We start from the raw sequence: 17137 nt of genomic DNA on the forward strand, positions 1-17137 counted from the left end.
ATAGTTCTAACCTATTAGTTATTTATAGAAGCAAACAAGTCAACGTATACAAAGCATTAGATGGAGTTTGACATGTAGTAACACCAGATGTGGAATATTATTCAATAAAATCAGAGCTCATATTACCATGGCAATATTAATATTGCTACTCACTCAACTGTTACGTGCCTACCCTGGGCACTATCCTAGGTACTAGAGATATAAGGCAAAAGACATTCCTCCACTTTGAAACACCCACAATCTTTTGAACTTTGTATCTTTTCATGGACTATGGTATTCCTCCACAAATTGACACAGAGGCAGAAAGTCTTCTTCCTACACCTCTAGCTAAACGCCCCCAAAGGAGGAAATATCTACAAGTCTTTGGCAAAGGAATGATTTTTTTCCCTCTCAATCTAATGATAATATAAAACTGGGGGGGGGGGGCAGAAATGGAGAAGAGGAGACAATTTTCTCCCATTCTTAACAGGGAACTGCCATTCCCTGACTTAGAGAAGATGAGACTCAAGTGAAATAACTTTCTTAGGCTCATTCTTCACAAGTTTTCAGATAGCACCCTAAGAACTTCACATAATACAAAACCTGCCCCAAACAAAGGATGTCTGAAATTCTAATCAATCCATGTCAGAAGCAAGAAACTCAGGGTTGGGAGGTCAATGTGCTGTGAGCCAAGTCGTCAGAGGACAGAACGGCCTAATTAATTGGAGAAGAAAATCAAGATCCAAAAAGACTTCAAAAGGTGGACAAACTGAGCCAAATCTAACAAGATGGTGTTAATCAATTAAAATTGTCTGCTTGGAGGAAAAAGCTAAACACAGAAAGAGAGAATTATGAGGATATGGATCTGTAAGTAAAGAGCCTTCTAGTGTCAGGGAGCTCAATATGAGTCAGCAATGTGCTTTCGCTGCCTGAACCACAGCAATAGAGTCAAAAACAGAAATCAAAGGAAGCCACTGAGGCCAAAGCTAGGGTTCTGGAACCTAAATTCAAGTAGTGATAGCATCAGATGTCACCTATTCAATTCTGGACGTGGCACCTAAAAGGGGCCACTGACAGCAGAGCACTCCTTCATTCACTCCACTGGTACCCAGTGAATACCCTCTCTTTGTGCCAGGCCCTACTTCAGGCACTGGCAATTCAGAGAACAGGACAGACAAAGCCACTGAAGTCTTCATGAAGCTTAAATTTGGGGAGAGGAAACAGAATTAAATAAAATCAGTGATTTGACAGACAAAAAAATAAAGGAAGTGACTGATAAGGAGTGACCAGAATGAGGAGGATGTAGAGTTGATTAAGACCAAGTGGTTGAGGGGCACCTGGGTGGCTCATTCAGTTAAGAGCCTTGTTAGAGTCTCTGTGAATATGGAACAAAACTGTGCTGACATTACCTTGTATGACTTTATCTTTGACTTAACTTTCTTAGACATCTACTGATGGAGGCATAAAAGGATTTAAAATCCCACCAAATATCTATTCCCCAAAAGTATAAAACCTGGAGTTAACTGGGGGCACCCTCACACTGGCTCCAGCCCACTTCCCAGCCACCTCCAGCATACCTCTTCATGGACTTGGGAGAGAGTTCCTTTTCCACCTCTTTTACAGGCATACTGTAGGAGTCCACATTGTATTCACTGTCATCATCGTACTCGTGATCTAGCAGTGTTCTTGCCCATGTTCCCATATCATAAGGGGGCAGCATTCCTCCAAACTCAGAAGGCAGGATCTCAGGATGAATTAGTTGGTGTAGACTGTTCAGGTTGTTACCATGCAAAAATATCTACAAATGCAACAAGGGTGAGGGGAAACACACACAGGAGAATAAATACAATCCAAAGGCTAGGAGCAGGGAGTGAGGCTAGGAAAAGCAAAAATAAGTGTTTTCCATGTCTGTTAAAATATTTAAGTCCTTCATCCACTCTGTAAAACAGACAGGGATGGTATAGTTATACTAATATTTCATATAAAAATCCTGAGGCATAGGAATTTTAAGTAGTTTCTAGAAAGTCAGAGGGTGGTTGGGTTAAAGAGCTGGAACCCAAAATTTATAGTTTGAGGTCATGAGTAGAATCCAATGTGCATATTGATCTGTACATCATCCTGATGTTAGTTGTGCAGAGCTAATGGTGTGCATAATGAATGCTGTTAAAATAGACCATTCTCATAAGGGACTCATCAACTGTAGAGCCCATCCAAGTTATTAAGCCCAAAAGCTGTTACTACTTTGGCTTTTTCTTTATCATCAATAAAAATAAGAACACTGTAACCACTAAATTACTGCTTTGTAATGCAAAGTGTGTAATGTAAATAAAAGTAGATTAGCATTATCATAATGAAAGGTTGAGTGAAGGTTCACATCCCAAAGGACTTAAGTTCTATAATGTTGCCAGCATCTTCTCTACTAGTGGTTTCTATATTTATTGTTCAAATAAAAATAAAATAATGGAGTGAAAATGTAAAGATGTATGTATACATTAATTGTTGGTATTACTGTCTACATCTAGCTTTTTTTTTTTAACTGGAAAATTATTCAAGCTACAGATGCAAGATTTATTCCTCCATGAATTGCTACCTCTTTCCTCTTCTTTCATTTCAATCTCAAAACTATAGATTGGTCTCTGAAAAAGCATTGTTGTCATCTCAAATAATTTATAGAACATTTGTTTAAGGATTATAGTTTATAAGTAACTTAGAAATAGTCACTTATAGTTTAAAAGTGACTCATATTTCAGGTTCATGATGAACAAACAGGCTAATATATTTATCTTCGCTGTCTGTATTTTTAAAGTCCGCTAAAGTAAATATATGGGAAAACAAAGAAAAACTAGTCTACAGTATTCAAACAAAATGATAGGGATGGGAATGATCAGTCAACAAGTAATTTCAACAGATTATGGACCAGTAAAAGCAGGTGAGAGAGGGTCACTGGCCAAAATAGGCAGAGGAAATGGCTGCCTGAAATACTTGATGTGGGGCCAACGGAGGGAGAAGATGCCATCTGCTGCCAAGTACATCAGGCCAATTGCAAACTTCACACACTTCCACTCCTCTTTGCAGAGCACAACAGTCCCCCTACCTACCCCCACCACACACATACACACACACACTCTTAGGTTCTTCTTAGGAGAAATTAAAATAATTGAGGTCGGTGGTAAGTTAAGTTCTGGCACCTGAAACTCTTATTTTATTAGTTATACAATCTTATTTCATTAGATGTGTTTCTTCACGTAACAAACCTCCTTTCAAGTCACGCATGAGTTATCATCATAAATCCTTAGGGAGGTAAAGGGAATCCTAGCACACTACTTCCTCTCTCTTTGCTAACATTCTGCTACCTCCTCCCTCAACATCATTTTCAGCTTTGGCCTTGCTTCCTCTTTCACTGAAAAAATAGGGCAACCAGATGAGACCCACCCACCAGCATCTGTGTCCATATGCTGTGCCTCCGCTTCTAGTACAATGGAAAGATAAACTCTACAAAGGCCAACCTCTCCACCTGTGCACTAGAATCCATCTTCTCTCCTCTACTCAGTTATACTGCTCAAGCAGTTCTTTCCAGTCTCTCTCACATCATCGCACTTCCTCCGTCTGGTGGATCTTTCCCATTAGAGAACAAACCTGCCAACTCTTCTCTTTCCATTCCCTCTCGAAAAGACACACAAAACCTCTCACGGCCAGATTTCTACTTCCAGTTATTCTTCTATTTCTCTCCTTCTCTTTATAACAAAACTCATCAAAGGAGTTGTTTATATTCACTGTCCAAATACTCTAGTCCCATTTTTCCTGAATCCGGTCCAAACAGGCTTTGCCTCCCACGATAACATGGAGATAGTTCTTGTCAGGCTCTTTCTCATTGCTAAATTCAGTGTCCGATTCTCAGCCTTTATTTTTCTTGAACTCTCAACAGCACTGGATATAAATGACTCTCCTCATTGAAACATTCCCAGCATCTCACGATTTTCTCCTACTTTGACAGATGCTTCTTTTCGGTCTCTTTTGCTGATTATTCCTCATCATCCCAACATCTTAATGTCACAGACTTCCAGGCTTCAGTTCTTGGATTTGTTCTCTTCTCTAAGTGTACTTACTTCTTGGTGACCTCATTCAGTCCAGTGGACCTAAATATTGTCCATACACTGAAACATTTATATATCAAATCCAGACCTCTCCTTTGAACTTTATATCACTATTTCTACTCTCTACTTAACATTTCCACTTAAAAGTTCGATGGGCACCTCAAACTTAATATGTCCAAAACTGACTCACAACTTTCTTCTCAAAATCAGCTCCTCCTTGTTTTCAATGTCAGTTAGTAGTATGACGGCTTCTAATTTCTCAGGCTAACACCTTCAACCCATCCTTAATTCCTCTCTAAGTAGTCAGTAAATCCTTTTGGTTCTTTCTTCAAAATATATCATGAATCTGAACATCTGACCAACTCCACCTCTACAACCCTAAATGAAGCTATCATCATCCTTCAAACTGTATTACTGCACTAACCTTCTAATTGTTCTCCCCACTGCAACTCTGGCCACCTGTGCTCTATTCTTAACACAGCGGCCAGAATGACCATGTTAGATGATGTTATTCCACTCACAATTCCCCATTGGCTTCTCCTTTCTCAAGGAGTAAATCCTGTAAGGTCCTCCATAAACCTCTTCTTTGAACACACCTACCCCTTTACTTCCTGGTAAAGCATACCATGCATGCATTTGTCCCAGGACATTTGCAATGGATGTTCTGTCTGAGGATTTTTGCCTTTAGATATTCCTATGGCTTATTCTCCCATCTCCTGCAAGCCTTTTCTTGAAAGTCTCCTTTCAGGAAGACCTCCTCTGGTGAGCCTTTTTAATATCATAACCCTGCCCAACCTGGAAAGTTCTGTCCACTTTCCCCACATCATGTTTCTTTATATCATTTCTCACCATCTAGCATATTATATAGTTTACTTAGTTTTACTGTGCATTTACTGTTTTGACAATTCATAAAATACTGTCATGTCTCCAAACCCAAGGTTTCTTGAAAAATATATACTATATGAAGATTCCAGAACTCTTAAATGTGAATGCACCTCTGGGATGGGCAAAAGGATGCATTGCAATAATCCAACTATTTAATTTTTGCTTTAGATTTTTCTTTGTTTTAACTAGTTGTTGATAGCGGCATGATTTATTAAAGTTTTGCTATTTTTTTCTCCTTATATTTTTCTCTTCCACCATTTCATTCAGGAAGTCTTGTCTTTGTGGGCTCCCTAGCCTCAGTGTACCTTACAATTCTATGAATTAGCCTAAATAATGCTTCTATTTTATTTCCCTAAACCATGCCATTAAAGAGATTATGGCAAGTGACCTGAGTGGAAGGGAGGAAAGTGAAATACATTTGGGAATTAGCAAGGAATAGCAGAGTCCACCATATGGAGGAACAGGTGGAAATCTGCACCCATCAGTAGGGAAAGCTATATCCTGTCATCTCTTGGTGAGTGGCAAGACCACAGCCCTAGAATAGCTGAAGGGTGCATGAGAGTTGAAGCCTAGCCATTGGTTTCTAGCTTAATTACAGATAACTTGGGAGCAGAAGGAAACCTTTATTCAAGGAACTAGTACTGGCTTCAACAATGAAGATGTCAAGTGGCCATGATGGATGGGAAGTTTGGTTCTGCATGAAAGACTCCAGATATCAATGAGATTTTGGGAAGAAGGGACCCTTCTACCACTTCGGGTTCATATGCCTATCCGTCCAGCATGTTGGAGACTCAAAGTCAGATTTCATTTAATGAAAATAAATAAATAAATAAATAAATAAATAAATAAACAAACAAAATCAGGTGTTTCCTTTTTGTGACAAAAGATTCACAATTATTCCTTAAGTTTTCTTTTACCAGTTTTTCACAGCATAGATTTATAACATCTGAGGAAGTGTTTGAGTAATGTGGTGATGCTGAATGCATCACTTGGAATACCTGTAAAGAAATATAATTGCTTTGTACATTACATTAATTATTTAAGTAAAAATTAAAAGTGTTTTAACCTATAACTATTTATAAGTCATATAGTTTTAATTAAAATGGTAAAGCTCAGATACCTCACTTCCATCTGGAATAATGCTACCAAAGAATTTTTCTAGGAATTGTCAAAACTGTTCAGTTCACTCAAATAACCGCAAACCTGGAACTTTCCTCATTTTTCAGACTTGATCCTCTTTAGTCTTTTTCAACAGAGCAGAACATTGTGCTCAGAACAAGTCACCCCTGTACTCATAGTCTTTCAAAGTATTTCTCATTTCACTCTGACTGAAAGCCCAGACCCTTGCAATGGAATACAAAGCCCCATGTGATCTGCCACGCCATACCCCCTTCTATCCCATCCTCTACTACCCTCCTCAGCGGCTCATTCTGCTCCAGCTTTCTGAGCCTCCTTGCTTTTGCTAAGTGTATATACCAGGCATGTTTCTACCTAAGGGCCTTTGTCTTTGCTATGCCCTCTGTCTGGCACTGTCTTTCCCATAAATCCACATATTCAGCTCTACTACCTCCTAGCTGTGATTTAGAGCAATTTGCTTAACCTTCTGTAACTCATTTTCCCATCTATAGAGGGAGAAAAATAACAATGCTTCCCCTTGAGCCATTGTTGTAAGGATTAAATGAGTTAACATATGTAAAGTACTTAGAACAGCATGTGGCATAGAGTGAATACTACAGAAGCATTCACTAGTATAATACGTACTAAAAGCCCCAGCAGGTGTTTTGGATCACCTGATCATCTCTTCATAAAACAAAGTTTGAAAGTGTTACTTGTGAAGCACATCAATACATTTTTCTGAATTCTAACATGTAAATTAATTTGACTCTCACTGGTAGAAACTATTCCTGATATAAATTATAATTGTTTACAGAATTCTTCCTCCTAAACTATTGAAACATTTTCAACAAATTCATATCCAGAAGACCTTCTGCTCACTAATGCTTGATACAAACACATACTTAACAATTACTTCTCTTTTATGCTCACAAGGAGGCTTCTACAACATGGCATGGAAATACCTGAAGTGCCTTCTCATTCATTGGGAAACATGGAAAATTGCCTTCAATAAAGATTTATAAGTAAAGCATACTTTACTTTGGAACTAATCGTTTGAAAATTGGTCACAGCACGGTGATAAAAATAGCTCTAAATCTGGAGATGTCTGGATTCCTATACGAGCTTTATAGCTGTGGAACTGAGTAAGCAAGTTACTCCATCTTAAGACTTACTTTCCTTAGCTCCGAGATAGGAGATACTGCTTACTAAATTTACACTTCAGAAACTTTTGGAGGCTAAAATGAAATAATGTGCGTTAAAACACATTTTAAAGTCTGTATTATTAATAATAATGAGAAATGCGTTCAGCATTTATCACGTACCATGCACTGTGCTAAACGCTTTATATAAATCATCTTATTTGCAGAAAAAATGATTATTTTGTTGCATGTACTTTGAATATCCTCATTGTTAAATGAAACCAAGCCTTAGAACTCAAGTAACTTGCAATCTAAACAAATATTAATATTTTTAAACATCAGCATTCTTTCTGAAATGTGTGATCGATCATGATGATCACCACAAAATTATATTAGATTTCACAAAATTCACTATATTCAATATGATACACATTGTGAAATAACTAGCATTCATATATCCACTAATAAAATGATAACTTTTCTCTAGATCTTACGTGAAATTAGGTGTACTAATAACAATCTAGTAACATGGCATAATTTTTTTTTTTACTTTAAACTGGGGCTTTATCATGAATGTACTGACATGTTCTCCCAATTTGTGGGAAAATAGACAAGCAGGCTTGCGGGCTTTTGAATATTTCTTTTATATGGTCTTTAAGAATTTTTAAATATCTTGTATGTTGAATATTTACATGCAATATAGAGGTACATTTACCACACCTGATATTATATACACATTATGCATCATAATTCATTGAATGTGGGAGGAGAAAAAAGTATAAAAACAAAGAAACAAACAAATACCCTTTTCCGAGTCTTCTCCTTTAGGAAAGGCCGGATCACGGTATACAGGGCATGGATATACCATGGCTGATTGACAAAATGAATTCCTCCAAATCGTGCTGGGAAACTATCCTAGAGTAACACGAAGCGGGGAGAAAAATCAAAACATGCTTTAATATATTGAGAAGGCTTAAGGAAATCATATGGTATATAAATTTGTTATTCCACACACTTAAATGAGATTATTTGTATAGTTAAGATGAATAAGAAAGACCCTTACCATATTAAACATTATAATGTTCATACCGAAAGTGAAGCAATATGTAATAAAGCAAATCCTTCTCAAGAACAGTTAATTACTAACTTCAGCGCTTTTAAGAGTGCCATATTTTAAGCCTACAAATTGTTAACAGTCATTATAGGCCAAGAAGAAGAAATAAATACTTTTTATTTATTTGTCAAATACTGAATCTAGTTAGATAAGTGTTGTATTTAAATCATTTATATTTATATTAAAGTGTACCTAATTTAAAATATTTTATTAAGTTCACTGTAGTCAACAACAATGTGAGCACCATTATATTTCAAAACTCACTTTATCTTATTTTGTCAACTTCATTATAAACATTCTCCTTCCCTTATCTCAGCCATAAAAAAGGGGAAACAGACTTACGCAAAATAAAACCTTAGCGCTGTAGTGTAAGAAATTTGGGGTTGTATTTTGCTAGGTTAAATTAAGTCAAAACCCTTTGAGCTCACCCCACAGGATGAAAACGGGCCTGTCAGAAAGCCACCCTCCTCTTCAACAAGAACTCACTTGTGTAAGGTTCGAATCTGAAGTGACGTAGAGAGGTAGAGAGGGCTTTTCTTCCTATCTGTAACTAAATAGGTGCATCCCATTCACTCTATAATATGAAGGGAATCCTTCAGCTGAATGAATTACAACATCTCACAGTGCACTTGAGGAAGCCACATAAATGGACTGATTCTTGCTACTAGTTGAAAAATTCCACACTGAACTGACTACAAAAGTCTTCTTTAAAAAAAAAAGGGCTATACCACTAGAAGTCTCTCTCAAGGCGTATCATGATAATTAGCATTCTTCTGGATTCTATTTAGAGCATGAATGGGAACAAATGAAAAGTAAAGGAACTGAAATAATCAGATGCATTTTTTTAATTTAATATTTTCTTAAACAAGATTGTCTAGTCAAAAACACACATGGCATAACCCCATTAAAATATTTTAGTTTTGGGGGGACACTGGAACATTAATAATTAATTCGTGGTTTTGCATATTGATTTTCAGAGCGAATAAGCATTTTTTTTTTTGCCAAGCGATATCTATCTCTGAGACTAACACATTATAAAAAGACAACGGTACTGGCTGCCTAGGTGGCTCAGTCAGCTAAGCATCCAACTCTTTATCTCAGCTCAGATCATGATCTCATAGTTTGTGAGTCTGAGCCCCACATCGGGCTCTGCACTGACTGTGTGGAGCCTGCTTGGAATTCTCTTTCCCTCTCTCTCTCTCTCTCTCTCTCTCTCTCTCTTTCTGCCCCTCCTCTACTTCCTTTCTATCTCTCAAAATAAATAAAAATAAACTTAAAAAATAAAAAGAGAACAGTACTAGATAAATAAATAAGAATAACTAAAGATAAAATTTGTCTCCTTTAATGCCAGTGTCTTACTTCTTTTATAAATACATAGTTTTCATTTATCAAGAAATTATTACAATAATAGAAATGAATCAGATAGAAATACAGACATAGTATGTTTTTAAGTTATCACATTTTTATACATAAAAAGAAAATAATGTATATACAATAAAGAGAATGCTAAGATAAACACCCATGTGCCCTCCACTCACCTTAAGAAATAGAACATGGTTAATAACCTTAAAGTTTATTGTATTCCTATTCTTTGATCTTCTACATTTTAAAATTTATATTGTAATTCTTTTGCTTATATTTTATTTTATAAACATTATAAATATATAAATATAATATTTTACTTGCTCTATAGTTTATATCTTATATATTTTCTTTATTTTTATATATTATAGTTTTTGCTGGCATGTATATATAGATTTTAGGGATATATGTGTTTATATATATGTATGTATATATATATGTGTGTGTATATATATATAGAGAGAGAGAGAGGGTTAAGTTTTCTAACTACTTAAACTTTATCAAAATGTTAGTGAATATATTTTTCTGTTGTCACATAACATTGTTTTTAAGGTTTCCTGTATTTGAGTTTTCTACATGCACAGGTATAGTTCATGGTCACTATTGTATAGTATACCATTGTATGATACCTCACAATTTATTTTGTATTGTCAATGCATGGTGTTTTCCAAATATTTTGTCTGTTTTGCCATTACCAGTACAGCTGCTCTGCAGACTTCATTCTTGGACATGTCTCTTGGGCATGTTCAAGTGTATATGTGGGGTATATATCTGAACTGTTAACACTGAGTCAGAGTGTAGAGACTTCAGCTTTACACAACTGGTAACAGCAAGTATATCAATTTATACCCCTCCTTCCCCCAGCAATGAGGAAAGTTCCAGCTCTTACCCATACCACACTTGGTACTGTCAATCTGTTGAATTTTGCCAATTTATTGGGTATAAAATAGATTTTCATATAACTTTAATTCCCTAGTTACTTGGTCTTTGCTTATTTTAATTCCATCATTAATAACATTATTTAGTAACATAACCATTTAATTAATACATACTTATTTTGTTTTATAGTCCTTGAGCGCGTGAATTTGCTTACTGTCTCTACTGATCTTGCTTACAGTATCTTGTTTATGGTGAACTTATATTTGGCTAATATTATCCATTGGGAATCCTGAAGGAGCTGGCTTGAGGATGCTTTTCCCCAGATGAGATCTGTATCAGCTCCTACTCAGTGCCATCAGCTTAGTTTGGCTTTAATTTAATTTCCCATCTTGGGGTTTCTGATTGTACAGTGTATATTCAAACCTCAGCCTCATGAGATAATTATGGCCTCAGACTATCACAGAAGATAATTACCATTATTATTAATACCAATATTATCATTATTATTATTTTCCCACCTGCTTATGGGAAAGGCAGAGAGGTTTACTTAAAGGTTTCCTAGCCAGCAGTGATTTTCCTAGCACAAACCTTCCCTAAGGGTGCCACACCTGGAGGAATGCAAAATCTCACATCTAGTCCCCCATTTACCCTCAACTAGTGCAAATCTAGTCTCTGCTTCTGCCCACCCCACACCTTAGGCAATCATTACACTCTAAATCTGTAGGCTCCTGCAGCCAACATTTGCCTCCAGAACCACCCAGGCTTCACTTAATCCCTGGGTTTTTTTGTTTGTTTTGCTTTGTTTTTTCAGTAGACTTTGTGTTCTTGTCTCAGGGTCCAGAGGCAGGTGAGGGGTAGGTGTGATTCTTTTGCTGTGATTTACCTAACACCTTTGTGCTTCCTGGCAGGAAGATCTTCGAGAAATTTTAACCTATTGCATTACCTGAAGCAGAACTACTTGGAATGCTTTTAAAATACACTCTTGAATGAGCATTTAATCTCTAGAACAAAACTGAATAAACACCAGCTATCAAGTTTTATGCCAAGTGTTTAAGACAGTGATTTTTAAACAAAATCACACAGAGGCCATGCTTCTTCTATTGAAAAATGAATATGCACACATATACACAAAACTTAAGCATGAGTTCATGGGCATTCTTGACTGTATCTTTACATAAAGAATGACTTAATCAGTACCAAATCACATTTAAGACAGGGTGAAAGTGGAGAACACTGACTTTGCAATCAAATTAATCCAGGTTAAAATTCTGATTCAATGCCATCTCTCAGGCATCAAAGTCCAAAACAAGGATGACATAATCCCTGATTCCTTCCTTCTCTTTACTGTGATGCCCTTGTTTCCTTCCTCTCTCTCTTCTACTTGTGGTATTACAATTACACACACGTTATACCTTCTATAGCTGTCCTCCAGTCCTTGGATACTCTATTCCATTTTTCTTTTCAGTGTTCTTTCTCTTTGCTTTTCAGTTTTGGAGGTTTCTATTGATATATTCCCAAACTCAGGGATCCTTTCTTTAGCCGTGTCCAGTCTAATAGTAACTCCATCAAAGGCATTCTTCATTTGTTACAACATTTTTTATCTCTAGATTTTTTTTTCTTTTTTAGACTTTCCATTTCTCTGCTTATACTATCCATCTGTTTTTGTGTGTTGTCTACTTTATCCATTAGAGCAGTTTGCTCTGACTCTTCAAGTTGTGTTTTTAGACTTTTTTTAGTATACTTTATAATTTTTTTCTTGATAGCCAGACATTATGTACCAGATAAAAGGAACTGCTGTAAATTGGCCTTCTGTAATGTGGTGGTGAGGTGTCATGGGAGGGAAATGTTCCATAGTCCTATGATTAGGCTTCAGTCTTTTAGTGAGTCTGTGCCTCTGGACTGTGAACTCCCAAGTGTTTCTCAGTTGTTTTTTTTTTCTCTTCCCTTAGGTGGGACAGGTAGCCTAGAGTTGTGTATTTCTCTTCTGCCACCGGAAGGCTGGAGTGTGGTATCTCCCCACCCCTAGGTCAGTTAGGTTCTATTAATACCCTTGCAAATTATGCTCTGGTTAACTAGCTTCTCCTGAGGGCAAGCCCTGTTAGGAACAGAGGATGGCGATTGTGATGAGCACCAGGTGTTTTATGTAAGTGCTGAATCACTAAATTCCACACCTGAAACTAATAATACACTAAATGTTAACTAAATGGAATTTAAATAAAAACTTGGAGAAAAAGGCAGTAAAAATAACAGAGTGCTCTGGCATATTTCAAAGGTTTTCTTCTCCTTTCCCCCTGACACAAACACAAGGGGATTTTTACCTAATATTTACTGTGAGAACCTGGTCCAGCTCCTAGAAGTAAATCTCACAAAAGCGTGGATGGCCCCCCAAGACTGGGCCCCCTGGAATTTTTAACTCTCAAGTTCATTCCCAATGAGACTCCAGCAATTTGTCATTCAAATTTCATGATGTCCTGCCTGGACACTGATTCTCACCATGGTTTGTTTCCTGTTAAGAGTCTCTGCTCCAGTAAGCCAAGACTCCCTGTGTTCACCTGTCTGCCCGTCCAGTCTTGTTGATAGTGGTGTTCCCTGATACCTTACCTCTCTTGTGAATCTAAGAAGAGTTGTTGATTTCTCAGTCTGTTCAGTTGTTTACTTGTTAAGACAAAGTGGCAACTTCCAAGCTTCTCACAAACAGAACTGGAAACCAGAAGTCTGATTCTCTCACTTCCAATCATGCCCGAAGCCCTGCAGTATTTATAGCTTCAGCTCTGTGTAGCTTCATATTTTCATATTCACCCTCATGACCACAATAAAAACCCAAACTCCACTGTGTTCACTCCCCTGTTTGGCACCATGTCACTTCCCTGCAGCCTCTTCATGTCTGTTTACGTTCAAGTGTAGTTTTATAGCATGTTGACTTTGTTCTCTCCCTCATGCCTGACATGGCCTTCCTCCCTCTTTGAATTGTCTTCTTGTGCTGATCTTTTAAGGCCTAGCTCATGCAACACTATCTCAAGGAAGCTCTTTTTGATCTTTTCTCATTTTTCCATGCCCTACTCTCTCCGTGAAAAGTCCATTCTCTGTCATCACGAGCACAGTGTCTAAGTATCTTAGCGTACTTGCCACAAGACCCTTAAATTTTCTCTTTATTTGTCTGCCTCCACTACTAAACTGTGAGCTCTGAGTGTGCAATTGTGTGTTGTATATGGTCTGTTGGTGCTTGGCCTGGCATCCATTTCCACCCACTTCATGCCCCACCCCATAGGGCAGGAGATGGAAGGCTAAAACAAAACAACTTTAGAACTGGGATTCTAAATAACAACGTTCTGTCATTCTGTCGATGAGAAGCCCTTCAGCAAGATTTGAAGAACCAGTCATTACATTTACATACAGAGGCCACCATTACATTGTTGCTGCAGTGGCAGCTGCTAGGCAAGCTCTAGAGGGGCAATTCTTTATCGCAGTGTCTGAACACTACCTTCCACATCCTAGGTGGCACTTTGGAGAGTGAGAGACCCCTGGGATGGGAGTAGTGAGAGGGTGGAGACAGCAGTTTCTTGACCTCTAGATCACATCTGCACGGCTGTGACCTCAAAACCAAGAAAGCGGACATAGTCTGCTAATGACATTGTCATCCCTCCCGTTCTTCCAATGAGGTTTTAAAGCGTGAACTCCCTGTATTTAAATCCATTTGTCTTTGAACTATCCAGAGAGATTTCTGTTTTGTGCATCGAACTCAGTTCCAGACTGTGTGTAATTCATCTTCACATTCCCAACATTTTGAAAACGTGTGTGTATGTGTGCGTGGGTCTGTGTGTTTGTGTATATGTCCTATAGCAAAGCTAGGTGGATGTTTCTTGAAAAGAATAGATTCTGACATTTATTATTTAAGTAAACTATTTAAGTAAACTGAGCCACAATTTCCTTATCTGCAAAATGAAACATTTAATAGGACTGCTAACAGCCAACCATAGCTGTTAGCCATTAAACACACCTCCTAAGTACTGGGTTACCATATTAATAATCTATTTTTTTACTCTACACATATAGAAATGACTATGGAGGCAATTTTATAATGTGGTTTAATGGGTAGTTATTTGGTCCTAAAACACTGCATAGTACAAAATAATAATCAAAATAACAATATACAGCATGCTGATCATTGACTCTGCTGGCCACAGTGTTATTCACGGGAGACAATGAAATAAGAAGTACATTGCAATTAGTGAGAGTGCAGTCAAGATAGGCGAAAGAAAGTTAACAGAATTTCTACCTTCTGAAAGCTTTTGGCAATTCACCTGCTCCCATTCATTTTCCTCTTGAGTGGTAAACTTTGTTGTGCTGGTTGCACAGATTATCTTGCCTGAATGCTTGAGTTAATGGAAACTTGGCCCACCAAAGCTCCAGTGGAATTCAACATTTCTCCAAGCCTCTGTTGACCATATGCTCAAGTAAATATCTTTCTTTGGGAGAAGATAGATTTGGAAGTACTCCCTTCATGCAATATGTGAGTTTCCTTAAAAGTTGATTGCTATTGCAAACAATTACAAAATGATATCAATCAAAGCAAAACCTCTACCTTCTCCTCATTGGCATATAAACAATATACACATTATAGATATTGGCAGTATGGGCACTATATAGAGAGGTAAATATATGTATATGTATCAAATATACATAAGTAAGTTATTCATATATTTCTAGCAAAAATATGTATGCCTTACATGTCTAGCTATTCAAGAAGAAAAATTAGAAAATGAACCATTAATATATTATTCAATTTTTTAATTGATTCTGATGAAATAAAAAATTACATGTTAGGATAATACTATTACAAGTAAATTGTTAGATCTGAAAACACATAAATCAAAATAATGTCTGGTGTAATCGCAGTACAGTTTGTAGTCATAAACATGAACAAAATGAACTCTTCCGTGAGAATTAAATCCACAACTTTGGTCTTGTTTCACAAGATTGTCTAAGGTTCATAAAACGATCAAGTGTGTTAAGAAGTATCCTCAGTGTGAACATAGGCAAAAATTGTATGTGTAACTCACTCATTCAAAACCAAGTTCATCAGCCTTTTTTAAAAAATATAACTTATTATCAAATTGGCTAACATACAGTGTGTGCAGTGTGCTCTTGGTTTTGGGGGTAGATTCCCATGGTTCATCACTTACATACAACACCCAGTGCTCATCCCAACAAGTTCCCTCCTCAAGGTCCATCACCCATTTTCTCTTCTCCCCCACTCCCCCATCAACCCTTGTTAGCCTTTTTTCAATGCTTGTTTTTCTTTTCTACCTTTACGGTACTTTTTTGAAGCACATAATTTCAACTATTATGTGCACTATGGCAAAGTGCATACAGTGATAAGTCAATACCTAGAAATTACTCTTCTAATTCCATAACTCTCTCTCTAAAATTATACTGAGATTAAAAATATTGCACTATTCTGTTAATGTTTTTAGTACAATTAGAGAACATGATTATTGTAGAAATTCTGAACATCAAATAATGTATAATTTTTTTAAAAAGCTACTCATAACCTTACCAACCAGAGACAAAAGCAATATTTAGGCATCTTGGTGTGTGCTTCTAATTTTTTTTAGTTAAGCTTTATATAGATGACATGAAATTCTATCTAAAAGCCTGGAATTATGAGAATAATTATGAGAATAATTTTTACAATGCCTCATAGGAATACTATATATATATATATATATATATATAATATATATGTATAATATATATATATATGTATATATATGTATACTCTTTAAAAATATATATATATATATACAATATACATACAGTATATATACAATATATATATATACTCTCTAAAAGTGTGCCCAGGTATAGAAAGAAGAAGGTGGCTATTATAGCAGATGGTACTACTAGTTCCTTAGATCTTATCAATATTTCCTTCAGATATATTTAAACTTATTAAGATTGGTCTGCTTTACAAAGAAGTGTTAGGAAGAGGAGAAATTGGGGAAGGCATCCCTCAGGCAGAAAGATCTAAACGGCAGCCCAGAACATTGAAGAGAATGGAATGAAACTACAAGAGTGACTAGTGAAAGGTTGCCATTGTGAGAATACAGATCTAACATTCTGGATGGTTTTAGGAAAGGCTCAATTAAGAGTTCTGTTAATAGAGAATTCAGAAAATTTTATTAAAAAGTTTTCTTGGCCAATCTAGTAAAGAAAATCAAGACATTGCCAAAAAAAAAAAAAAAAAGAAGGAGAAGGAGAAAACTTTGATGTGTCTTGATGTGCTAACCACACCATATTTTCCCAAATATGTCTTTTGAGGGTATTCTTTCTAGCTGGTATAATAGCATTTGTATACTTATATCTACCTTTTTGAATGAATGTTGTGTAAGCTATTTGTATACACACTCTACCTATCTTGTAAAAGGTTAAGATTCCTGAAGAAAGTCACGTTTGCCCTACTTCCAAAGCCTTGCTTCCATTCCCCACCTCTAGTATTCTGTGCAGTGTCTGAAACTAAAGAGAATGGAGCTACCTCTATAATCTTATATTTTTAGTCTCATCAATAC

At 36.6% G+C, this 17137-nt stretch overlaps 1 protein-coding gene across 1 annotated transcript in view; it reads right to left on the reverse strand.

The window, feature by feature from the left end:
• Positions 1–17137, reverse strand: part of CLVS2 (clavesin 2) — a 70329-nt gene that overhangs the window by 9665 nt on the left and 43527 nt on the right. Inside the window, exons 4-5 of the mRNA XM_019418242.2 lie at positions 8018–8128; positions 1557–1777 (exon numbers count right to left, since the gene is read on the reverse strand). Coding sequence (XP_019273787.1) covers positions 1557–1777; positions 8018–8128 — 332 coding nt within the window. The remainder of the gene's footprint in view (positions 1–1556; positions 1778–8017; positions 8129–17137) is intronic.

Source organism: Panthera pardus, unplaced genomic scaffold, assembly GCF_024362965.1.
Source record: "Panthera pardus isolate Hobbes unplaced genomic scaffold, ASM2436296v1 HiC_scaffold_17, whole genome shotgun sequence".
NCBI lineage: Eukaryota > Metazoa > Chordata > Mammalia > Carnivora > Felidae > Panthera > Panthera pardus.